This window comes from Orcinus orca, chromosome 2 (assembly GCF_937001465.1).
Source record: "Orcinus orca chromosome 2, mOrcOrc1.1, whole genome shotgun sequence".
Taxonomy (NCBI): Eukaryota; Metazoa; Chordata; class Mammalia; order Artiodactyla; family Delphinidae; genus Orcinus; species Orcinus orca.
In genome coordinates this window covers 86,199,468-86,225,455 of record NC_064560.1, presented here as the reverse complement: position 1 = coordinate 86,225,455, position 25,988 = coordinate 86,199,468, and the positions used below count along the sequence as shown (strand labels likewise).

At 53.3% G+C, this 25,988-nt stretch overlaps 1 protein-coding gene across 1 annotated transcript in view; it reads right to left on the bottom strand.

The window, feature by feature from the left end:
- Positions 1–6,838: 6,838 nt before the first annotated feature.
- HCN4 (hyperpolarization activated cyclic nucleotide gated potassium channel 4) overlaps positions 6,839–25,988 on the bottom strand; it is a 44,457-nt gene continuing 25,307 nt past the window's right edge. The window contains exons 2-8 of the mRNA XM_004276279.3: positions 24,163–24,586; positions 15,683–15,844; positions 13,443–13,661; positions 11,603–11,749; positions 11,258–11,498; positions 10,754–10,918; positions 6,839–10,647 (exon numbers count right to left, since the gene is read on the bottom strand). Coding sequence (XP_004276327.1) covers positions 9,185–10,647; positions 10,754–10,918; positions 11,258–11,498; positions 11,603–11,749; positions 13,443–13,661; positions 15,683–15,844; positions 24,163–24,586 — 2,821 coding nt within the window. The 3' untranslated portion in view covers positions 6,839–9,184. The remainder of the gene's footprint in view (positions 10,648–10,753; positions 10,919–11,257; positions 11,499–11,602; positions 11,750–13,442; positions 13,662–15,682; positions 15,845–24,162; positions 24,587–25,988) is intronic.

Genomic DNA, 25,988 nt, shown 5'->3' with positions numbered 1-25,988 from the left:
GTTTGCTTCATGAATATTGGGGCTCTGCTGTTAGGTGTATATATGTTTATAATTGTTAAATCTTCTTGACAGATTGATCCTTTTATCATCTTAAAATAGCCTTTGTCTTTAGCAACAATTTTGTCTTAAAGTCTACTTTGTCTGATATTAGTATAGCCACTCCAGCTGTCTTCTGGCTAATGTTTATATGATATATCTTATCACATTCTTTCAACCTATTGTGTCTTTGAATATCTAGTGTGTGTGTCTTATAAACAGTACATAACTGGATTATATATATAATACATATAAAGTATATATTAATATATCAACAAATAGCATTCTCTATTCTTAATATATTAATGACTAATGTTAATATATTTATAATTATGTATTTATATATTAAAACTATGTAATATAATTTTGAGAGAGATATATGTCTCAAACTGATATTGGTTTTTAAATCCATCCTGCCAATTTCTGCCTTTTGAGTGCTTAATCTGTTTACATTTTATGTTAATTACTGATAAGGTAGGATTTACACTTGGCCTTTTGTTATTTGTTTTACATAGGTATTTATTTTTTGTCCCTCTATTAATTTGTTACTGCCTTCTTTTGTGTTAAGTAAACATTTTTTAGTGTACCCTTTTAATTCACTTGTCAAAAGACACTAATTATAAAAGAAAAGTTTGATAAGATGAACATCATCAAAATTAAAAATATTTACTCTTTGAAAGACATGGTTAAGAAAATGAAAAAGTAAGCCATAAACTGGGAGAAAATATTTGCAAAACATATATCTTATAAAGGACTTGTATCCTGAATATATTATTTATAATTTGATAATAAGAAACAAATGCCCCAGTGAAAACAAATGGGTAAAGATTTGAACAGTCACTTTACCAAAGAACACATATAGATAGCAAATAAACACTCAAAAAAGATGCTCAGCATCTTTAGTCATTATGGAAATGGAAATTAAAACCAGGAGTTAACATAACACACCATCTTGAATGGTAAAAATAAAAGACAAGATCAAGTATTGCAAAGATGTGCAGTAACTGGAACTCTCATGCAGTTTGAAGGTGGGAGTGCAAAGCAGTATTCCAGCGCTGGAAGATAATCTGGTGGTATCTTACAAAGTTTAAATGTATACTTACCAAATGACCCAACAGTGCCACTAGGGAAAAATGAAAATCCATGTCCACCTGAAGACTTGAACATGAATGTTCATAGGAGCTTTATTCTTAATAGCCCAACTGGAAACAACCCAACTGTTCGCCAGTGGGTAAAGGAATAAACAAATCCTGGCATATTCGTGCCAGGGAAGGTTGCTCCACAATACACACAACCACAGGGACAGGACTTAAAGGCTTTATAGACTGAATGAAAGAAATCAGACACAAGAGATGACATACTTTATGATTCCATTTATATGAAATTCTAAAAAAGGCAAAACTTTAGTGACAGAAAGCAGATTGCCAGGAGTCAGGAGTAGGAGACTGACTGCAAAGGGACGGGAGAGAATTTGGAGGAGTGACAGAAATGTTCATTATCTTCATTGTTGAAGTGGTTCTAAGGACGGAGTAAATTTGTCAAAACCCAATGACCTGTACACTGAAAACTGGTGACTTTTGTTAAATATAAATAGGTACATTAGCAATAGCAACAAAAATAAAAGGTACTAGGAATAAATCTAACAAAATGCACAAACCTTCATGAAGAAAACTATAAAGCCATGTGAAAGATTTGGCAGACAGTTAATGCCCAGCAAATATTCCATGTGCTCCCCCCACATAGAGCAGCCTCCTTTGCAGTTACATTGTGGCCAAGCGATGACCGAGCATGAGAGGAAGTGAGGTGTGTCACGGCCGGAGAGAAGTAGTTCAGAATCCGTCATCTCTTCCGGTTCTCTCTTCTCCTTCCACGTGATCTTGGAGACCACAGGATCAAGTTGGTATCAGTAAGGATAGTGGTTGCCTGGCCTGCAGGGGAATTTACCTGAGCTGGAATAAATCTTCATTGTGTTAAACCGTTGAAATTTTGGGCTTTTTCTGTTCGGGTCACTAGTGCTAATTGCCCTAATACAAAAGAAACATTAAAGAAGACCCAAATATGGGGAGAGTTGTACCCCATTCATCCATAGGAATACAAATTTTAATAAATAACGTTCATGTTATTTCAAAGCAGAAGTCCACTGAGTTCTTCATGCATCTTAACAAACTGATTGTACAAAGTATATGGTAGCACAAAGAGACTAGAGTAGCCAGGATATGCCTTAATAAGAAGAAGGTGGCTCTCCTAAGATCTACACACTTTATAAAGCCACAGTAACTAAGACAGTTTGAACAAGGATAGACAAGCTAATGGTACTGAATAGAGAGCTTTGACATAGACCCAGATGTGATATATAAGTAACATTGTAAATTGGTAGGAACAGTTGGTTGTCCACATGGGGCAAAAATGAAATTGAACCATGTCCTGACATCATACCCAAAGTCTAGGTCAAGTAAGTTAAGTAAATGTGAAAAGCAATGCTTCACAGGTTTAAAAATTAATATAGAAGAGTATCTTTATAACAACAGAGGAAGATAGGTTTCTTAAACCAGCAAAAAAGGCACTAAGGAAGTACTAGACTTTTTTTAAAAAAATCACTAATCTTGGGCTTCCCTGGTGGCGCAGTGGTTGAGAGTCCGCCTGCCAATGCAGGGGACACGGGTTTGTGCCCCGGTCCAGGAAGATCCCACATGCCGCAGAGTGGCTAGGCCCGTGAGCCATGGCCGCTGAGCCTGCGCGTCCGGAGCCTGTGCTCCGTGCAATGGGAGAGGCCGCAACAGTGAGAAGCCCGCGTACCGCAAAAAAAAAAAAAAAAAAAAAAATCACTAATCTTGATCTCATTAAAATGTAAAACTTCTATTCATCAAAGAACACCAAAAATAAGAAAGAAAATATAAGCCATACACTGGAAGAAGATATTTACAACACGTACAATGAACAAATAGATGTATGTGTATAAAACTCTTATGAATCAACAAAAAGACAACAACAGGAAATCAGGCAAAATACATGAAAAAATATTGCTCAGAAGAGGAAACATAAATGGCAAATGAATATGCAAAAAAAAATTCAGCCTTACTAGTAATTAGGGATTTGCACATTAAAACACAATTAGATATCACTAGACTGGGAAAAATAAGAAAATCTGATGATTGTAATCATTGGCAAGAATGTGGATTAAGAGTAACTCTCATGCCCTGCAGGTGGAAGTGTAAATTGTTAGAACTAGTTAAAATGGCTTGGCATTATCTTGTTAAGTGAAGATTAAGTCACCCTATGACTCAGTTCTTCCACTCCTAGATGCGGAGCTTAGAGATGCTCTGACACATCTGTACCAGGAGCCACAAACAAGAACGTCTGTAGCAACAGTGTCTGGAATAGTGAGAACTGGAAATGACTGAAATATCTGTCTCCCGAAGAACACATATGTCAGTGGTGGCATATTCAGATACCGGAATGCTATACAGCAGTAAAGATGAGTAAACTATGCTCCATGCATCAACAAGCTCTCAAAATTACAGGATTGAATGGAAAAAAAAAGCAGATTACTGAAGAATACATACAGCAGGATGCCACTTATATAAAGTTCAAAAATTTACAATACATTCAGTGGTATATGAAAGTGGAAGAGGTATAGCCCACCCCGGCGCAGGCAATGAAAAGGTACATTATTTGTAAAGAAATTTAAAACAATAATAAAACGGACTGAATCTGCTGCTGCTCATCCCTATGCGTCAGCAATTCTGAACAATACTGTGGACAAAGCTCTCCTCCCCACAAAGACAACTACTTCCAATCCTCACCCTTCCACCTTGGTATACAACTGAACACGTTGTTTGGAGACATTTTATTTCTGTAGTAAAAAGTATCATGAGAAGTAACAGGGTGCTAAAATTAAAGTTCAGCTGAGTGGTTTCTCTTGGAGAGCGAGAGAGGGATACAGATGGAGACCAGCAGATGCCTTCAAAGGTATGCCTTACGTTCTATTTTTTAAACCAAGTGATTGGTACATGACTGTTTATCCCATTTTTAATATTAAGTATCTATTAGGTTTATATCTTCTTCTGTGTGTATGAAATATTCCACCCTCAAGAGAAGACTGAAAATGCAAAATCAGCAGGGGGAGGGCCAGGTTGGAGAGAACTCGCTCTGTAATGCACTGGAAGCTGCAAGCTCAAGAAAGAATAAAAGGACCATGGTTGACCAGAAAAGGATGAGGAACTGCATGGGGGCAGCAGCAGCAGACACCCAGGCTGAAGCTCAGGGGATGTGGGGGCCTGAACTGAGGGGAAAATCTGGGGAAGCCATGGGCACAGGTGAGGCTTCCAGGAAGCACATGTGGAGTGAGAAGATGGGGGTCACAGCCAGGGGCCCAGAAGCACTGAGCCTCAGGAGAAGGAACCCTTACTTCTGAGGCTGAGGCTGAACAGGAAGGCAGAGCAGCGAGAGGAGAGCAGGTCCTGAAAGCTGGGGAGGGCTGGTCAGCAGGCCACACACTGCTGGGAGGGCAGCAGGACAAAGCCGAGGAATCCGCCCTGGATTTCACAATGAGGGCCATGGAGGACCCAGTTGTTCTGTGTAGAAGAGGGGGGAGCCAGATTGCAGTGGAGGAAGATGTGACTCAGAGGAAGGGAAAGGAGGGTGGGGAGTCCAGACAGATCTCCAGAAGTTTGGCTGAGAAGATGGGAGTGGCAGCTGGGAAGAGACATGGAGTCAAGGGAGGGATTTTATTAAACTTTTAAAATGTTCTTTTAAAAACCCCAATCTGGTTTAGCCCTGCTAGGGCAGAGAGGGTGCCTTCAGACCTTACCCTGGTGCTGGCAGGTTTTCGCTGGAGTCAAAGCAGGGGCTTCGGTGGCATTTCTGGTGGGGGGGGGGGGCTGGCTGTCTGCCATGGTGGGGAGGAGTATTTTATCACTGACTGTTCAGAATCGCTGGTAGCTGGTGATGGTGAAAGATAAGAAGAAGCAAACCACTTTTAGTAATTTTTATTCTTCTTTTTAAATTCTCTACAGACTATGCACCTTTTCTTGCCTGCACAGACAGACTGCGCCTACCACCCAGCCCTCGGTACATACCACCAATGGGAGGAACAAGGTTTGAGTCGGCGCCCTTTGGCCCACTGTGATTGAGGCTAATTCTTACCCCCTTAGGGTTGTTGTGAGGATGGAATGAGAGAACAGGAAAGCACCAAGTGCCTAGCACACAGTAGGTGCTTACTAAGCAGACTGCTGACCTTTTGAAGGCAGGGAACAGAGAAGATAGTGACTGGAGTTGCTCCAGGCCCCAGTGGAGGAACAAGGCCCTGTGTGGACCTGGGGTGGATCCAGCATAGGGTGGGTGGGGGTGAGTCTCCTGGATCTACCCCTTGCAGTTTGGCTGGGCCCGCAGCTAATCCCTCCCACCCCGCAGCTGCTGTCTGTCCACAAAGTCCTCCCCATAGACCCAGAGGCCAGGCCTGCATCCCGCCTTGCCCTGTCCCCCGCACGTCCCAGAGGACCCACCGCTGCCTGGGCTGCAGGGGGCAGTTGTCATGGGGACGTAGGGCCTGCTGAGCTGCCTCCTTAGCAACGGGACTCCCAGGCCGGTTACCATGGCAACAGCATCGACTAAGCAATCAGTGATGGGGATGGGGATGAGGACGGGTTCCCTGCCCTTTTCTGAGGACTTTCCCCTCCGGAGGGCGGGCTACACAGCAATCTTTGCGCCACGCTGGGAGCCCCTGGGACTTCACTTTTCCAGCGGCGGATCACTGCCTCTCTCCCACATGGCGAGGTCCAGCTCCGAGGGCCCTCGGGGACCCTCTGCGGCCAGGGGTGGGGGAAGCAGCCATCTGAAGGCTTTGCAGAGGGTCTGGGGGTCAGGCTTACCCCTCCTACCACAGTGGGGAGTAGGTGCCACACCTCCTAACAGTGAGGCCTCTCAGATTCCCCAACCCCAGCAGGAGCTCACGGGCTGTGGCCCCTCCATGGCCACTCTGAAATGCAACCTTTTGTCCTGGCCATGGCATCCGCCCCCCAGCCTGGTCACCTTTTGTCCCCCAGCCACCCTCCATCTGAGGGCCCATCTAATCAAGCTAAGAGGGCATCTCCCTCTTCAGTATCCAACTGCAGTTCACGTGCACACTGACTATCCTTCTCCTTCAGGGAGCACCAAGGAGTCCCAGGGACTCTGCAGCCCCACAGCCGGGGTGGGAAGGACCTGAGTCAGGGTCTTGCACCTACACTAGCAGAGAAAGGACACATACTCTCTTTCTCACCCTCCTCCTTAATGACTCTCGTCAGCCCCGCCCACAGTACGCACTTCTGTCCATAGCCAGACCTCGCACTCCCTTGCAGCTTTGCCTGCCTGCTCGTGGGGCACAGGCTTGTGCACACAAGCGCCCCGTGCTCTAGGGACCATGTCCCACTGCCCTCCATGGCCTGGCTCCTGAGGCTCCCGAATTCCCCCCATCCCAATCCCTGGCCCCTAGAAGAAGGCAGCAGCTACTGGAATTTTTTTATTGAAATAGAATATACAACTCGGCGCATTTACCATTTTCTGTTTTAAAAATGGAAGATTTGAAAATTGCTTGTGGGGGATTGGGGATGGGAGGGCCCACTGACTGGACCTGGCTCTCCCAGTCTCTGGAGTGGCTGGGCTGAGTCAGAGCTTTTTATAAAGAGTGTGTGTGTGTGTGTGTGTGTGTGTGTGCGCGCGCGCGCGCACGCGCGTGCGTGTGTACTCAGAGCTTTTTATAAAGTGTGTGTGTGTGTGTGTGTGTGTGTGTGTGTGTGTGTGTGTGTGTGTACGTACTCAGGGCCCTGGACCCTCCACCCAACTCCTATTCCCTCCCTGCCCCCGCCACCTCCAGGACTAGACTGAGTTTGGATGCAGAACTCAAGTTGAGTGCTGCTACTTCCAGCTCTGAGAACTCCCTGGGCCCAAGCGGGCTTCTCCTGCCCAGTAGAGACCAAGGCCAGGTGGCTCCTCGTCTCTCCCTAAGATCCCAGGATCCTTCACTCTCTTCTTCCCTGGATTATTGCCTCACACTCCCTGTGACCCATCTATGGAGAAATTTTGTCCACATCCCAGGACAAAACCTGATCTTGTCAACATTCTGGCTTAAGAGTAAGGAGGAGGGTTCTAGATGGACAAGGCAGTACCAGCCCTCCTCATTAATCAGGTCTTGGCAGCCTAACCTCCTCCCGCTCTTCAGGCAGTGGGCAGACCACTGGCCTTGTCTCTGGCAGGTGTCTGAGCTGCTTTCACAATGGCCCCCGCCCTGGACCTGCTTCTGGCTCCTAGTTGCCTTCGGAATCAAGGTCAGTCCCCTTAGCCTGTCATCTAAGGCCTTCCCTCTGACCATCCAGCCTCTGGATCCCTTCCCAAAGCCCCTGACTCCACAACTCCACATCCACCTCAGTCATGTCCCCACTGTGCACTCCATCCTACACCCCCCCCTCCCTCCTTCCTTCCTTCCCTCCCTCTAACTCTTCCCACACCTGGAGGCCTGGCTCAAGCCCACCACTGGCCACACATCTTCCTTAGGCCCTTAGAAAGTTGCAGCCACCTCCTGTGTCCTGAGATCATAAGCCCTGGAGCCCGCAGCCAAAGCTCCCCAGGCTCTCACCATAGCTCGCTGGGGCAATGCGCTGGGCACGTGAGGAGGGGGCAGAAGAAACATGATTTACTGAGCACCTACTATGATATGTGCAAGGCGCTGGGCTGGGCATTTCACACGTACTACTTTTCTTATCTGGTCCTCATAGGTCCTTGTGAGGTGGTACCATAAGTATTCCCATTTTACAAATGAGGTAACAGAAAGCTCAGATAACTTGCCCAAGGTCACACAGCTAAGAAGTGGCAGGTCCGGGATTCGAACTCAGGTCTGATTACCTCTAAACTCTGGTCTGTTGAATTCAGCCCCTCTCAACACAATTTTCTAATGAAAGGAACATTGGCTTTGGCCTCAGGTAGGCCTGGATTACAATCTCAGATCAGTCCCAGCTCTGCCACTTGTAGTTATGCGATTCTGGAATAATTACCAAAACTTGGTTTCCTTATCTGTGAAATGGGAAGAATCAAAGTAACTACACCTCCTGGCCTTTGTACAATTGAAGAAGTTCATGTGTGTGAAGTGCTAAACCAGTGCTTGGCACAGAGCAGACTCAATAAATAGAAGCTTCCCTCACCTCCCCCTGTACAGATGAGAAAACTGAGGGCCACAGAGGTGATGGGAATGTGCTTGAGGCCCTACAGGAAAGGAGAGGCACAGCCTGGAGTCTTCTGCTTCCACCTAAGAGGTCAGGCTGGGACTGGATTTGAGACCAGAGACGGGGAGAGAGGGGGCCTGCTGAGAAGCCCGGGCGGGGCGGGGGGGTCCTCTTCCCTGAGGACTGGAGAGAATACTTCCCCCAGGCCCTGTGGTGCCCAGCCTGCGGGCCAAGGCAGGTTGCTGGATGTAAGGTGACCTGGGTGTCCTGGCAACATGGGGTTAAACTAGATTGCACACACATGTGCACACGTGTGAGTGGCTATCTACATGGCTCTACAGAGCACTACATAACTATACATATACACATCTTACATATATATACATATACATATTCATATACATATCTTGCTAAGTTTGCAGTAGAAAAAATGCAAGACTCTCAGGGCCCTGGCCCGTTTGTCCCAAGGACTCAGGCGACTGAGGCTCCCCAGGAACAAACCCAAGGGCAGCCCTTCCTGGAGGAATGGGATGACCCCTAGCAGAGTGGGGCTCCAGGTTCACAGCTAAGGGCCTGGTGGTGGCTATTGCCCTAAAATGAATACAATGACAAGTCTGCTCTAGGTATCCCAAACATGGGTCACCCCCACCCTTGCCAAGCCCCAGAGAACCCACCTGCCTTCCTCTCACTTTTGCATTTGGGCCCTGCCTGCTCCCCTCCCCCCTCCCTCTAGTGCTGAGTATTAAAATAGTCTATAAAAGCAAGTGACCAAAATTCTATAGCTCTAAGAATACCTGGTTATTTTCTGCTCTTTTGTTTTTCTGGTGTGGGTTTTTTAATGATAATTATTATTGTTATTGGTATATCTCCTAATCACAGTTAAACCTGAAGAAAGAAAGGAGAAAAAAAGAGGAGAGAAGGAAGGAGGGAGGGAGGGAGGGAGGGAACGCAGCTCATAGATTGGAGGGCAGTTTGGAGCGCACTGGCTCAGACCTGGCCCCAGGTTCCCTCTGGGGAGCAGCAGTCAGAGGGGGACCCCCAGAAGAGGTGGCTCTTGCCCCAAATAAAGAAATAGGGGGTGGCAAAGAACCTGAGGATGTCTTCCGAGGCAGAGTGACGTGCTGGCCAGGGACGGCACCATAGGGCCTCCCGGGGAGACCGAGGCCCCCGCTGCCCCCGCTGCCGCCCCCGCCTCTGGGAAAGAGTGGGAAGGCAGCCACGGACTCCCCAGAGGAGTGCGGGGAGGCTCTGCGGAGAGTCTGTGCCCCGTCCTGGGGTAGGGCCGGCTGAGAGGCTGAGATGAGCTTGAGGTCCTGGGTGAGGCGGCCCGGGGTGAGGGGCGGGGTGCCCCGGCGCTGGGGGACTTGGGGTGGCGGGGGGCTGGATGCCGGAGGCAGGAGCAAGGAACCGTGGGAGCCGGATGCCCGGGGAGGGGCACTTGGGAAAGTTCTTGGAGGGCCTGGGCTGTGGCCAGGGGGGCTGAGACCTCCTCGGGGGGTAAAGGCTACAGGAGAGGCCCCCCCTGAGGCCCCTGCCGCAAAGGACAGCCGCTCAGGCTGCCGCGGGGGTGTCTCTGGCGTACTTGGTGGGCCGGCGGCCAGACCCGGGGACAGCTCCCCGGGAGGCTGGCCCAGCTGCCCGGGGCTGGACGACGGGGACCTGGCCGAGGCTGGGGGAGGCAGGAAGTGCTCCGCCAGTCCCAGGCCGCCCCGGGCCCCGGGCAGCGGGGGCGCCGGCTGGTTGGCCTGTGGGGAGCGGGCGCCCGGCTGCAGCGGGGTGAGCAGGGGAGAGTCCGAGGAGGACAGGGAGCCTCCCAGCGCCTTGTGGAAGTGGCCGAACCCGGCTGTGGCGGCGGCCACGGCCGCCGCAGCGGATGGCGTGGGTGCCGAGGAGGAGCTGCCCACCCCAGGCGGCGGGGAAGAGCTGGACGAGGGCAGGAGCGGGCTCAGTCCGGCGGGTGCAGAGAATCCAGCCAGCTGTTGGATGTGGAAGGAGGAGGAAGACGGCGTGTCCACCTGCGACGGGCTGCTGGCGGGCGAGGCGGAACCCAGCGCCGACGGGATCAGGGACTGCAGCCGCTTCAGGTGCCGGGGCGTCTGCCCGGCCCCGAGGCCGCCCAGCCCGGGCCCCGGGGGAGGCCGGAAGATGGCGGCGGGCAGGCGCGGGTGGTGGGTGAGCGCGATGGCCACGGAAGTGGTGGCGGCGGCGGCCTGCAGCGGCGCCTGGATCAGCGGGGTCCAGATGACGGGCGTGGGGGTCGGAGTGGCAGAGGCGGCGGCCTGGACGCGGTGGGCGCAGTGCGCCATCTCCCGGTCGTGCTGCACGATCTGCTGGATGATCTCGTTCTCCTGGTAGTTGAAGACGCCTGAGTTGAGGTCGTGCTGGACTTTGTGGAGGAGGATGGAGTTCTTCTTGCCTGGGCCACAGAACAAGAGCAGGAGCTCAGGGTAGGGTGGGAGGAGAGGGGAGCCCGCCCGGCCTGTGCAGCGGGGGGAATCCACCCTCCCTCCGGGCCGCCTCACCGATGCGGTCCAGGCGGTCCAGCGCCACCGTCTCGAAGGCCCGCCGCATCATGGGGTACTCCTCCAGGACCTCGTTGAAGTTGTCCACGCTCAGCGAGTAGAGGCGGCAGTAGGTGTCAGCCCTCACGCTGGCTGTGCGCCGGCCCCGCGTCAGCAGGCAGATCTCTGCCAGGACGGCAGGAGTCACGGGGGGGAGGGGGTTGCGGTGGGGGGGGGTCCCCGGCAGACTTCAAAGGATCCCCCACCCCACCCTGACCTGGGGCCCCGCTGTCTGGGACAGAAGCTGGACGGGCTCACAAGGCCCCACCCCTAGGCCGTGACCGCATCGGGGATGCCAGCCCCCAACCAAATGGGTACCAGACTGTCTTTCTCGTCTCTGGGACCACCCATGCCCTGGGCTCACGGACACCCGCCTCCAGGCAGTGGCGTGAGGGTCTGTGATGTCATCCTCGGTGTCTCTCCAGCCCATTGCCCCATCCCCCCAGGGCCCCTTGGCTGTCTCACCTCCAAAGTAGGAGCCATCCGCCAGCTTGGTCTCCTTGTTGCCCTTGGTGAGCACGCTGACCACCCCGTGCTGGATGAAGTACATCTTCTTGCCGATGGTGCCTTCGCGGATGATGTAGTCCCCCGGCTGGAAGACCTCGAAGCGCAGCTTGGTCAGCATGGAGGTCACAAAGTTGGGGTCCGCGTTGGCAAACAGCGGCATGGAGGCCACCAGCTTTCGGCAGTTAAAGTTGATGATCTCCTGCTCCCCAGACAGGGTGGATTGAGAAAGGGAGGTGGAGGTGAGGGGAGCCGCCCAGCAGGAAGGCCTGGACCCCCTCCCGGGCCGGCAGCCGCAAAGCTCACCTCCCGCAGCGGCTCGCTCAGCTCGCCCAGGATGCTCTCCTCGTCGAACATCTTGCCCTGGTAGCGGTGCTCGTAGTAGTCATGGATGCGCTGCCGGGTGTCGGGCGGGAGCTTGTGGAAGGACATGTACTGCTCCACCTGCTTGTACTGAGTCCCAGGAGAGAGGGAGAGGGCGTTACTCCCTAGCCAGCCGGCCCCACTGCCCCAGCTCGCACCACCCTGTCTCGGCTGCTGGTGACCAGAGCTGGCACAGACCCTGTGGGCCTTTACGGCCGACCTGTGAGATTGAGGTCCTCGGTGTGGGTGTGGCCCTGACTCCCAGCCGCTTGGAGTGGAGGAGGGGCGCCATCAGAGTGTCCACTCCTCACCATGTTCAATACTGTGAAGATGGCCGGCCGACAACAGGGACTGTCCAACTCCCAGATACAGGAGACCCACTGACCAGGAGGTCGATCGAGTTTCCTCTAAACGTCGGTCTCTTCTGTGTTACACTGTGGACCAGAGAGGCCTCACCCACAGACTCTAGAAGGAGCTGTTTCCCATCAGTTGTAACGAACTGGCAGAGGCAGCAGAATGGGCTGCAGTGGGTTAGAGGGACTGGAGGCTGAAGCCAGGAGGCCTGACCCATCAGGTGGGGCATGTATCCAAACATGGCCTCGGCGGAGGCTGTCTTTTGTTGAAGAGCAACTCCAGCCCAGGAGAGGGGCTGGGTAGAGCAGGGGCCTTAAAAAGAGGTTTGGGCACAAGAGATTTGTGAACCTAAGTGCCCAGGGCTTCACCAAATAAGAAATGCTCCTGCTCACCCCGGGGGTGATGGGTGGGTGCTGCTCCAGCCATCCCTGGATTGTGGGTGGAGAGCGGGGATCTTCAGAAGCATGGCTGGGACAGGAGGCACAATTAGGCAAGAACAGATGTTCCCCACACTGAGATGTAAGGGAAGTCCCTGTACCCCAGGAACAATCAGAAACAGGGGAGTCTATTTTCACCTACTAGCGCTCCAAAGAGGTGGGGGCTGACTATACTATTTGGGTCCCACTGCACTGAGATGGACACAGAGCGTGGGGTGAGGGTGAGGTGGGAAAAGAGCAGCCCCTAGGAAGATGGGGGAGAGAGAAGCAGAGAGCTGGGCCCACGCCACCAGGGGCCCAATGTGGGATGACTGAGAAGACGAGCCAGCCAAGGAGAGCAGGGAGGAGAATGGAGAGTGCGTGGTCATGGAAACAAGTGTGAAGCCAAGCAGGGAGTCATAACTGTCAGAGGCCAAGCAAGACAAGGACCCCAAAGGACCCCCTGGCTTCAGCAACACGGAGGGTAGAGGTAACCTCAGACTCAATGGGCTGAGAGAAGAAAGTGGATTCAGCAGCCGTAAACAATGTGAGTTTTTTGGTTGGTCGGTTGGTTTTAGGAATTTGTCCATGGAAAAGAGGCAGGCAGCAGAAAAGATGGGAGGCAAAGCCCGTTAATGGTGGAGGGACAGACGTTTTTAAAAAGGGAGAGATGGAGCAAGTTTCAATGCTGATGGGAAGGCCCTCAGAGAGGAGGAGGCTGGAGGGGAGAGTGGGCACGGGGTGGGGAGGTCAGGAGGGAAAGGGGCCCTCAGTCAGGAGAGACAAGCCCCCAGTTTCAGCAGGAGGAAAACGGGGTACCAATAAAAAGACATTTAGAGGTTTAAGGCTGGGGGGCTGAAGAAGTTCTCACCTAGGAGGGGTTCGCCCCCATCTGTCACCCATACGGGGGCCCCCGTCACAGGGGCCTGGACCCTCTGGGGCCCGGTGGCTGGCAGCCTGTGCTCCCTGTGGGAAGGAGCAACGGGCAGGTTCTCCTGAGCGTTCCAGCCTACCTTCTCCTGGTACTGGCGCCGGGAGGAGTCCAGGGACTGGATGAGGGCGGTGGCGTGGCCGATGAACATGGCGTAGCAGGTGGCACCCACGATCATGCTGAGCATGGTGAGCCAGACGTCCGACATGCCCACCGGGGCCTGCCGGCCGTACCCGATGCACAGCATGTGGCTCATGGCCTTGAAGAGCGCGTAGGAGTACTGCCTTCCCCAGGAGTTGTTCTGTGGACAGACGCAAAGGTGGACAGGTTGGGGGAGGGGTGGGCGGGGCCTGGGCCAAGGGGAGGGCAGGCCCTTCTCAAGAAGAGCTAGAAGAGTCCCTGCTACCTCTCACCCCTCCGCCTCACTTTCCCAGTGGCTGAGGCCTGGGCTTACAACCTTGCTGTTGGCTGAAAGCCTTGGGTGAGGGGCAGGGAGGCCCACACTACCTGCCCATGGTGACCAAGTGGATCCCTCACTTAGGCCTTTCTCTGGCAGTGGAGGGGCAGGGCTCGACCAGAAGCCCCAGCGAAGGGTTGGGCACCCGCCTAACGCCCCACCACCTCCACAGCCCCGGACCTCTCAGCCCGGGGGCAGCCTGGAGCCTCCCCGGCAGCCAGGGCTCCAGGCTGGGCCACCCCGCTGTCCTGAGCTCACCGAAGCAGCTCCATCCCCCGCACCGAACTACCACCAAGTGAAGCCCATTTCCCCACTGACCTCAATTATAAAACCAGATATGCTTCCCCTGGGGGGACAAGCTCGGGCAGACGGAGCCGAAAACGCTGTCCTCGTTTTGGGTGAGCAGAGTTAGAGAGCTGCCGAGCTAAGTCGCCTCCTGTGTGAACCCGGCCTGCATCCGTCCAGGGCTGTGGCCACTAGGTACCCTCCCCCACCCCAGAGGTGGATGGCCTGAAACACACACAGTGCTGGGGGCGGAGGAGGGAGAAAGGGAGCGAGGCTCCTGGCTATTTTTGTCTCCAAAGCCAGTCGGTGTCTCCAGGAAGGCTCAGTGTGGGAACACTGCGCTCAGAAGGGCCATCTCCTGAATTTAATGCATGTGTGGACCTGTCACCCTCCCACAGAGGAAACTGCCCCAAATGAAGGGGCCACCGGATAAACCCACCTCCCCAGTGCTCTCTGCTCAAGAGGCAGATGCGTTAGAAGAATGTGGAAAGCCACCCTACTGCACGCCCAGGACCCCTGCCCAGAGCCCTAAGCACTTCCGCAATCACCAGGTTGTTCCCAGCACCTGGAGGAAGGCACAGGCGCTGCGTGCCAAGTTCAAGCTCACTCAGACCATCCTGGACACAGCTGAGCTGGTCTAGGGGCTCTCATTCCAGAGGGTGGGAGGTCAATGATCTCCAGGGATGGGGGGGCCTGGGCTCCCCGTCCCCAGGCAGCCCCCAGCTGCCTCCAGCCAGGGCTCTGGCTTTACTGCTGAGCCTCTGGGGACCGGGAAATTCAATCCACGTGGCCGATTCATTTACACTTAGCTCATCAAAAGGCTGTTTTGCAAAGGCCTGTTTGATGCTGAAAGATGCCTCAGGGTCTCTTTCACCTCTTTCAAAGCCAGTTTTTCCTCCCCTGGGGCCCTGAGGGTTTGCCTAGAGACCAAACCAAACTGAATGGGAGTGAGAGGAGGACGCAGGGGTTCGCAGAGCCAGAGAAAGGCCCATAGGCCCAGGGGAGCCGCCACCCTGCCTGGAGCATGCCCTGTTCACAGGAGGCTGGGGAACCCTGCCCCACCGCTCCTCTCACCCACCCACAGGGTGGAGGGGGAGGGAGGGGATCAGGCTCCTTCGAACCTGCCTTCCCTGCTCAGGACCCCACCTAGGACGGGGCTGTGTGCCTGTGGGGTGGGGCAGGAGGAGGGTGCAGAGGGACAGCCCAGCTCTGCTGCTGGAGCAGAAAGCGGCAGCCACGTGTGATCTGGGAGTCCATGTGGGCTGCCCACAGTGCCCCTCACTGGTTTCTCCTTCCTAGGACTCTGCTGGCTTTTAATGGTTGGTCAGCCTCAGGGAGCAGAGATAGGAGGGCAGGAGCCACCAGCCCGGTATTCCCACACCTGATACAATCTGAGGAAGCCCTGGTCTTAGTCTCCCTGGGTGCAATCAGCACCAAAGAGCGAGGCTCCCGTCTTCAGTGGAGGCTGTAAGGCGGCAGAGGTAGCAGCACGAGGCCCTACGTGACCTGCTCTGCCCATCTGCACCTCGTCGGTCCCCTCCCCCCGCACCTGGAGGGAGGGCCGAGGGCTGGGCACTCACCACCATGTTGTTGATGGACACCCAGCAGTCGTCGGGGAAGTCCTGCAGCATGGGCACCAGGAACTGCAGGCAGCCGTCCCAGTGGCAGAGCAGGAGCATCATGCCAATGAGGTTCACGATGCGCACCACGGCGCTGGCCAGGTCGTAGGTCATGTGGAAGATCTGCGGGCAGAGGGGAGAGATTGGCCCAATTAGCTGGGGGCCGGCCCGCTCCCGGGCAGACCCCGCAGCTGCTTGCAGGCCCTGATGCTCTGCACACACTGGGCAGCGCGCCCAGCTCGGTGCAGGTCCCGGCCGTGGCGAGGGTGGGAAGGCGTCAGGCTGGCCCTGGGAGAAGCAGCCTGCAGGCTGTGGGGCTCCAGAGGGACTCCACCTGGGATCCGTGCAGATGCGGGGGTGGGCTCCCATGGGGAGTCCAGCCACCCAGGCCGGACACGTGAAGGGAGGGCACGTAGAGCCCCACACAGCCTGGAAACGGGCAGCTCACCTGGGCTGTGAGGACAACACGAAGAAGAGCCAGCCCACCAGAGGCTCCTCGGGGTACTATGGTCTGCGGTCACACCAGGGACATGGTGTTTCCCTAAGTCTGTCACTAGACTCTCAGGACCCCCCCAGGGGCAGCAGGTTCTGCCAAAGGCAGCCATGGAACTGCGGGGGGGCAGTACAGACACCTAGGCTCCAAGTTCACACAGACCTTGATCCCAGGCCCAACTCCTACCCAATTCCTAGTTGTGTGACCTTGAGAAAGTTCCTGAACCTCTCTGATCATGTTTCCTCATCTGGGAAATGGCGATAAAATTTCTTACCTTGAATGGGTTGTCAAAAGGATTAAATTATACATATAAAGTGCTTAGTACCGGGTATGGAAGTATTCAACAAATTGCAAACCATTATTGATAAGTTATTAATAATTAATCCTTATGATTAGTTAACATGTATGAGTAGTAATGCTCTCCTGTACAGTTTAATAAGGTACAGCAACCATGGCCACCCGTGTATCTCCACTCCTGTGGCTCTGAGCAAGAGGCTGAGGTGTGGCTGGGCAGGGCCAAGGATGCGTACATCCCAGCATCCCTGCCCCACCTCCCTCCTCCCCAAGCTGCCTCTTGGTCTGGTTTCAGCAGGGGTCACCATGGTGACAGGATGGGGAGGGGACAGAGATGGAAAGAAGTCTAGAGAGAGGTCTCTGGAAGTTCTAGCCTTGCCTCTGGCCTGGGAGACTCTGGAGGTGCCCCCACCCCTAGTTCTGGTCCCTCCATATTATTCCCAGGTAGAGAGCCTTCCTGGAGAGGGGCTTTGGGCCAAACCTGAAGACTTGTCAAATGCCACAGAGACCTAGTTTAAGCCCATTTCAGATGGGGGAAACTGAGACCCAAAGAAACAGACCCTAGATATTTCAATCCCTGTCTAGTGGTCTTTTAGCAACAGCCCCGTAGCTGATGGCAGGATATTCTGATACTTGAGACCTCAGTTTCCCCTTCTGAAATATAGGCTTAGCCTGGGTCTTGGTCTGGAGAAACCAAAGATGAATACTACTGTGTATCACCCCCTGGGTTGCGCCCACCTGTGGCCCCCTTAGTAGCATGGCTCTGGATGTACGAGCTGAAAGGATGAAACAGACCTTGGAAAGTTTCCTGGAGGATGGCAGCTTTAGCTGTCCCATCACCCCTGTGTCCCCGGCAACAGAGAGACAGTAACACCGAACCTGAGGGGGCGGGCACACGGTCCCACAGTCATCATCTCATTCAAACTCACAACAACCCTTTGCTGAAAATGTTGTTAACGCTTTTACACCCAGGCTCAGAGAAGTAAACGGACTTGCCCTTGGTCATGGTGGCAGCAGAAGGGGCAGATCTGAACCCAGGGCTGCCTGCAAATTATTAGATTGGCCCAGGGTGGGAAGGGTGGTTTTCAGTAGCTCCGTTTTGTAAATAAAACAACTCAAACCCAAAGTGGCCAAGTGATGTGGCCAGAGCCACACAGCAAGCTGGACCCAGGGCCAGGCGGGACTCTCCGGCATCTCACCTCTGTAAGCCTGGTGCACAGTGTAATACTGTAGACAGAGCTGTGCGCCTGGCAGCCTAGCCCCACTGGGGCCCAGAAACCAGCCCCAGGGCTGTCAGCATGCCATTGCCCAGCTTAGCGGACACATTTCTGTATAAGGAGGGGTGGGCACTAGAGACCAGGCAGGGCAGGCAGCTCCTGAGTACCAGTGCCCCAGCTGTGGCTCCAAGGGAAGATCCCACTTCTGCCTTTAAAGCAGCTGCTTAGGTGAACACAACAGCTCTATGACCTTGGGCCCAGTAACCTTGCAAAGTCTTGGTTGACCAGAATGCCACCAGCTCCCCAACTCTGGGGGGATGGGGAGGCTGAGTGACATGGGACCACCTAGTCTCAGAGATGGCTAACACCTGTCCTCACCTCCCTCCACACCTCAGCGTCTCCTCAACTAAAACAAAGCTAGACATCTGCCCCCACTTCTCAGGGTTGTTCAAGAAATTAAACTGGCTAAGAAAGTGCTCTGGGCCCTGAACACATACATGGGTGGTGGAGGGGGGGATTCATTATTATTAAGTTCCTTCATTTCCCAACTTGTATGAACTGAAATCTCCCCAAAATCCTACGTTGAAGCCCTAACTCTCAATGTAATGGTATTAGGAGGTGGAGCCTTTGCAAGATGATTAGGTCATGAGGGTAGGGCCCCATGGATGGAATTAGTGCCCTTATAAGAAGAGACACGCGAGAGTTGATATGTGGCCACGTGAGGACACAGAAAGAGGACGGCCATCTACAAACCAGGAAGCGGGCCCTCACCAGAACCTGACCATGACAGCATCCTGATCTCATCCTTCCAGCCTCCAGAACTGTGAGAAATAAATATTTGTCATCTAAGCCCCCCAGCCTGTGGTATCTTGTTCTAACAGCCAAAACCAGATACCACACTGAAGGAAGACTTGGATCACTTTTAGAAAGCATCCCAGACTCCACAGCCTGCAATAACTGCTCCTTTCTATGTATTACTCTGGGTCTTAAAGACCAGATCAAGGTTGGCACATTTGAATGCAATGTGTTCTTTCCTTTTTCTATCATCCTTGTTTTTCTTTTCTTTGTAACTAATTTTCTTCCAAGATCAGGTCCTTGTATAATTTTGCCTTTATACTGATCTCAGCGACGAGTATGCAGAGCACATGGTAGGGTCTCAGGAACTGAGAAGTGCTTAAGCGACGAAGGTGAAGGTGATGAAGACAGTGGTGGGGATGATGGGGATCAGGGCTGCCACGGGTATACACAGTGGCATTCGAAAAAGGCCCCAGTCTGGGCAGGCACAGCCCACAGGGAACCTGCTTTTGCAGGAAGAGAAAAAGGTGCTTTTTCCTGCAGGTGGCACAGACTCATGTATCCTCAGAGAGCGTGGTGGTGGTGGTGGCGTGCCTGATATTGGCTGAAGGATGCAGATGCTGGGAGTGTCCTGTAGGGGTGGGGTGGTGGTAGTTCTGGTGGTGGTGAGGGGTACTGCGGATGGCTCTCAGACACACAAAGCCAGGGGCACCAGCATGGCAAAGTCTGAGCTTTCTGCAAAGAGTTGGTGGGGGATACACCCATTCAGGCTAGGAGGGTACCCCAGACGGTGGACACTCACCCCACCCCCAACACTCTACAGCACCCAGGGGTGGTTGCTGAGAGCAAGGCTGGACGTTGCTGGGAGAGGTTGCTAAACACCCGTGTGTCCCCACTGTGGGCTGGGGCCATAGGCCACCCGCAAGTCAGCTGCACTGTGCAAATATTTGTCTTGCTCTTTATACCTCATTAAAACCCCCTTTTATGATGTTGGTTCTGACTTTCGGGGTTGACTGTCTTCATTTCAAGAGCCCCACAAGGCTTGCCAGGCAGGTGGCCTGGACAGCTCACTCTCTGTGCCCAGCATGGCACTTGGGGGAAGCTCCTACTCCTATTCCCTTCTGTCGTTTCTGGACCACAGGGTAACGGCAGGGTGACACGTCTCTCACCATCTCCCACCTTGGGCAAGTGCCTTCTCTGCTCTGAGCCTCAGTTTCCTCATCTGTGTAATGGGTCAGTAACTGCCAGCTCCCAGGGCTGTCTTGGGGATCAGGAGAGGATGTCCACAGCCGGCACACAGGAGGTGCTCAGCACATGTTGGTTCCTTTCCTTCGGTCTCTTTCCCAGCCCTCAAAATAAACAGCTGATTTCTCAGTCCTGGGGAGAGACCAGAAACTGGAGTTTCTGCCAAGGCCTCTTCTTGGGGCCTTGTTGAGTTCCCTCCTGGGATTTGTTTTCTCCTCGGGGAAGAAGAACAAACTCCTCCCTTTGTCTCAGGAACAAGCGGCCACATTGAGAACAGCCATCCGGGTCCTGAGAGGGTGGCTGGTGCATGTGTATCCTGAGTACAAACTAGAGGGTCACGCTAGGTCCCTTCCTAGGGCCCATAGAGAGGACCAGCTCCTGCCCCCCAGGACCATGCCTCTGTGTCGTCCCAAACTCCCGATTCTGAGAGAGGTGGAAAAAATGAGGCCCACAGGGCGAGGAGCTTCACTGGGGGCTGCACAGCCCCCCTGGCCTGACTTCCTGCATCCAGCCCCTCCCATTACGCCAAGATGCTGCCGAGGGAAAGAAGAGGCTTCTGGGATGGGTCACTGGGGTGCTGGGCCCTGCAGGGGAACATCCAAAGGGGGGCAACCACGGTTTCTAACAATAGCCTCCATGCCTATAACAAGCTCACACCTCAGAGGGAGGGAAGAGGCTTGGGAGGGAGGATGCTGACCTAGATCGCCCAGGACGCAGGCAGAGGCTGGCGTCCTCTGAGACAGTCGTCTACGCCTGCCGAGACCCTCCACCTACCCTGACTCCCAAGAGCTGCTACTAACGTTCGGGAACTCTCGGCTGGGAGGCTGGGCTGGGCTGAGCTGGGCTGGGGGAGGCAGCTGAAGGCTGAGGGTCAGGAATCCAGCATCTCTGCAGCTTCACCAGGGGATCTTGGGCAAGCTTTTCCCTCCCCATGGGAGGCCGACTCTCCAGCCCTCACCCAGCACCACCACCGTGTCCTCAGAATGACCAGCTAACATGATCCTCGCCGAGGGGGGTTGGAGTGGGGACTGAGGCCCAGCCTCTGAGGACATCAGAGTACATCTGACAGTCGGGGAAACTGAGGCCTAAAGAAGGGGAGAGATTCACATGAACTGGAGTTGGAGGAGGAGATAGAGCAGGGTCTTCTCTTCGAAACACCTCCCTCCCCAGGTCTCATGCAGACCTGAGGCCTCAGAGGTCTCCCTGCTGCTGCCTACAGGCCAAGGTGAGGCTGGGAGAAGCCCCAGGGGTGGGGCAGGCTACTGAGGGTATGGAGACAGGGTTCCAGCTGGGAAACCCCAATCCAACCCCAGGAGTCTGGGGGGAGCCCCTAGCTGGGCAGTGTGCCCGGCAGACAGCAGCTCAAAGCAACTTCCTTCCCAGCTGCTAGGCAAGATAAGGGTGTACGGTGTGGAGGGGGTGGGGAGTCATCCATCTGGCCTCCTGGGATCTCCCTTCCTGCGCACAAGACAGGGTAGTGATGTCCAGTTCAGGGTCCTGACCTGGGGCCTCTGTCCAGGGTCAGAGCCTGCCTGGCCATTTTTGGGTAGCCCAGAGGGTGGCCAGGCCAGAGGGGCAGTGGGGACAGTAAGAGAAGAGCTTACTTAGCTCCTGTCCCAGGGCCCACCCTGCCCACCCACCGGCAACTCTGCCAAATCGCCCCAAAATACCATGGCCCCCAGGGCCCAGGTGTAAGTGGGGAGCAAGGCTGGCCCCCAGCGGGCTGGGGCCTGGAGACACGAACCGACGCTAGAGAAGGGAAAGAGCGACTGCTCTGCTTTTAACGGCAGTCCAGCTGTTAAGTCCAAGACACACAGAAGGTTGGGGGTTTCTCGGGGACTGAGGGAGCCAACGAGGTTCTGAATTTCCACTTGGGACAGAAACCAAGAGACAAGCCCCTCAGGGCATTCCAGGAAATACGCCTCCATCTTCCCTCTGCAGCTACTCAGAGGGGCCCTGGCCACCACCACCCTCACCCCCACAGGCACTGTCCCCTCTCAGCCCTGAGCTCAGACCCACATCCAACCTCTCTGCACCTACATGTCCCCCAGGTTCCTCAAACCCAGTCTGTCCCACAGAACTCACCCCACCCCTCGACCCTCCACTGCCTGCCTCCCCAGTCTCAGCGGGGAGTCGTCCCCAACAGAGGGAGCGGTAACAGGACCAGGCAGCCTACTTTCAGGCCACCTGAGAAAGTGGGAAGGGCAGGGAACTGGGAGTCAGGAGGCCTGGGTCAAGATCCTACCACTGGGACAGCTGACCCTTCCACCCTCGGTTTCCTCACCTGACAAATACAGGTAATAAATCCTGCCCTGTTGACTTTGTCAGCCAGGTTTGAGCAACCAATGAAATTATGGGTAGAAAGTATTTGAGAAAAGTAAACACGCTGTAGAATGGGGAGGGGCATTTATTAAACAGTTCTCTGCACCCAGTTTCACACTAAGGGTTTTACAAACATCATCTCTTTTAATCCTCACAAGAATCCACTGAGGAATGTACGACTTCTACCCACTTTGCCGATAAGAGACTGAGGCTCAGTGGGTAAGGTGGCCCCAAGGTCAGTCAGCTGGCAGTGTGGAGCTGGATTTTAATTCAGGTCTCACGTGTCATCCTAGCCCTAAAGCCCACATGCATTCCACCACACCCGGTCCCTGCCGGGAGTCAAGAGTGCTAACTGGGGTCTGATCTGGCCCTGCCAGAGGTCTGCTGCGTGACTTTGGACAAGTCACTGCTCCTCCTATCAGCAGAAATAATGCAAATTCCAAACCAAAGAGAATTTCTGCCATGAAGTGATTCTGCCAGGCTGGTGTAGGGACTTCTGCAGCACAGGTGTTCGTGACACCTCTGACCTCGATCTGCCAGTGCCCCGACTCTCAGCCATGGGTGCTGTCGCCCAGGGCCCAGGCTGCTGCTGGGAGTGGGGTGGGGGCTTCGTGTCCTGAGTGTGGGAATTTCCATCCAATCGTGCAGAGACCAGGAGACTAGCAGTGAGCCATGGCAACAAACGCACCTCTGCGGAAGCTTCCCCAGGCCACAGCCCGCTCCAGACCCCAAGGCGGACAGTCTCACAGAACACATCTCCCCCCACCCTGGTACATTCAGGCTGGCCTGCCTGCGGCTGCCTCCAAAAGGTGGTACTTGGTGGTAGCGGAAAGTCTCACAAGGCCACCTGCTTTATTCAAACCCCAGCCTGCAGTCCTCTCTTTCTCCCATAGATGGTTGCATTCAGCCCACAGATGAGTTAGGTTTGTTCAGAATGGTGTTGGCCACCTAGTTCTTTTACAATTTTTTATTCAGTTTCTATAGTCAGTGCTCTGCCCAGAGCCCCTAGGATCCCTTTACAGTCTGTGCTCACACAACTCCAGGAAAGCACCAGGCTTGCACTCCCTACAGCTAGCACCTGTGGCTCGTTATCAGAGGCCTGACTGCAGGAAACCGCTTTGCCTGCTAGCACCAAGGGCTGCAAGGGTCCTGAGCCAGTGACTGACAGGTGAGGGGATATAAAACGTTCAACTCCTTTGCCCTGATTGGGGCAACTCCCAGGTGTGGTGTACACCATCCTGGAGCTCCCCACAGGATTTGCTTGGTGTCACCCTTGTTTGGCTTCCTTCCTTCCTTTCCTTCCTATTCCTTTCCTTCCTTTCCCTGCCCTTCTTCCCCAGTCCCTTACCAGATTTTCCTGGAAACACTTTGCTCCCCATCAAAAAAAAAAAAAAAAATCACTTTCATACAAATCCTCACCTCAGGGTCTGCACCAGAAGAACCCAACCTAAGACAGTTGCCAACAAATTTTGCACAGAAGTCCAGATTTCTGCTTCTCATGATAAATCTGTAGATCTAGCAACCCTGAGCCCATTCTCACTTGGCCACAGTGGCTAGAGCTGAGTAGAGGCTCCCTCATACAGATGGAAGATATGTTCTCCAGTTTTCCCCAGTCCACCACACTCCCTATTGTCCTCCAAATGGCCCTTTTCACCCATTCATATTCCCTGCCTGGCCCCCACAAGCTTCTGAGTTTGCAACCTCCACAGTACAGTGCAGTGATTAACAATGCAGGCTCTGGAGTCCAGGTCCACCAATTAATAATTCTGTGACACTATATAAATCTCTTCATATTTCTCTATTTCCTCATGTAAAAAATGAGTACTTATACCTATGTATATGGTACCCTCTATGGTTGTTAGAGACTTAAATGGGATATTGCCTGTGAAGTGATCCGTGTAGTATCTAGCGCGTGATAAGAAGTCAAGAAGTTACTAATATTTGTCCTCTTGGAAGAGATGTGCCTGCTACAATCCGACAGCCCACATCCAACTATCTGAGGTTACCTGCTGGTCCCTCACTCCCCTAGAGGGAAGACACCTCTTCCCTGAAGAGGTTTGGGTCTGAACACTCACCTCTTCCCACTGGTGAATATATCGAATGAGGCGGGAGAGACGCAAGAGGCGCAGGAGGCTGAGGATCTTGGTGAAACGGACGATGCGCAGGGCCCGGGCAGTCTTGTAGACCTCCGAATCGATGCGTGTCTCCACAATGAGGAAGATGTAGTCCACGGGGATGGAGGAGATGAAATCCACCATGAACCAGCTTTTGAGGTACTTCATCTTAATCCGCTGCGGGTCCAGGATGATCTCTGTGTTGTCCTCCACCACAATCCCTGTGCGGAAGTTGAGGACCAAGTCGATGAGGAAGAACGTGTCCGACACCACGTTGAAGACAATCCATGGTGTGGTGTTCTCATCCTTGAAGAAAGTGATGCCCACAGGAATGATGATCAGGTTTCCTACCATCAGCAGCAACATGGTCAGGTCCCAGTAAAATCTGCCCAGAGACACATAGGTCAGTCATAGGAGGAGAGAGAGAATGAATTACAGACTAAAAGAAAGCTCAGAGACAGCAAAGGTGGGAGAGAGAAGTCTTCAGAGGTTCTGAGACCCTGCAGGAGATAGGTGCATGGGTACCAGGGCAAGATGTCATGACTGGCATAGAAACAGCCTCTTCCTTAGTCATCCTTAGGGATGCCTTCTGCCTGCCCCTCCGTGAGATCCCCGATGACAAGCCTCCTACTCCAATCCCCATGCCCCAGTGAGAGGCTGAAAAGCAAACTAAATGATGACATCCAGAGAGAGGCGAGAGGCTGTTTTAGCAGCAGAAGTAATTCACCCCGCACCACCCCAGGCTCAGGCCAGGATGCTCCATCCTCCCTGAGGGTCAACTGTGGCCTGAGACAGGATGGCAGGCAGACCTGCCACAGACCGTGACCAGAGAACAGGGGAGGTCCAGACACACAGCAGGAGCCTGGGATGCTGGAGGCATGGGATCCAGTCCTAGCTCTGTTACTGACAGGCAGGTGCCCTCCCCACTCTGGGCCTCAGTTTCCCCACTGTGCAATGAGGGGCGGGGCCTCCACACTCGGTCCTGTAATTCTGACCTGGCCTTCTCCCACACTGGCTCTCGGGGGGCCTCTCTTTAGTCTATCCCCTATAGTCAGAAAATGTCTGACCATCTCTCTCCCCCAGAGGTTTACTTCTAAACACAGTGGTAGGGAAGGTCAGTGATATCTTCAAATGCAGGCAGTGTTTTTCTTTTTTTTTAATATATTTCAACAATTTTATTTTATTTTTTCCAGCAAATAATTCATATTTAGCAAAGTAGATATTTTTGATGTCCAAGTACACATTTAAATAAATACTGATTGAATAATCAATATATTAATCACAATAAAATATTGCAAATATTTTCTCATTTTTTCTTAAAAAGGTTCCTTTAAACATTATTTGGTAGAATAATTGTTTCAGTTACCAGAGTTTCTGTGATAAAATGTTTAAAACATTTTTATCGGAGTATAGTTGATTTACAATGTTGTGTTAGTTTCAGGCGTACAGCTAAGTGACAGGCAGTGTTAACGGGGGGATTTCAGGCACCAGTGAGGTACCACTCAATGCAACAGAATGAGACCAGTGGGGGCTTCCAGCATCACTTCTTCTAAGGCCACAAAGCAACTGCTAATATTTCCTGGGGAGGTGGGGAGGGACCCTCAGGGTGAAGCCTCTGAGAGGTTAAGCAGTATGAGGAGGCAAAAGCCAACTCACAGGGCTCCCATCTGGCCCAGCAGGGGCCCCTCTGGAGTATGCAGGTAGCACAGGTAGGCAGAGACCCTATGTCTAGAAGGCATGACCAGGGACCCTGCCCAAGAACCAGCCACCCCAGGGCTGGCCCTAAA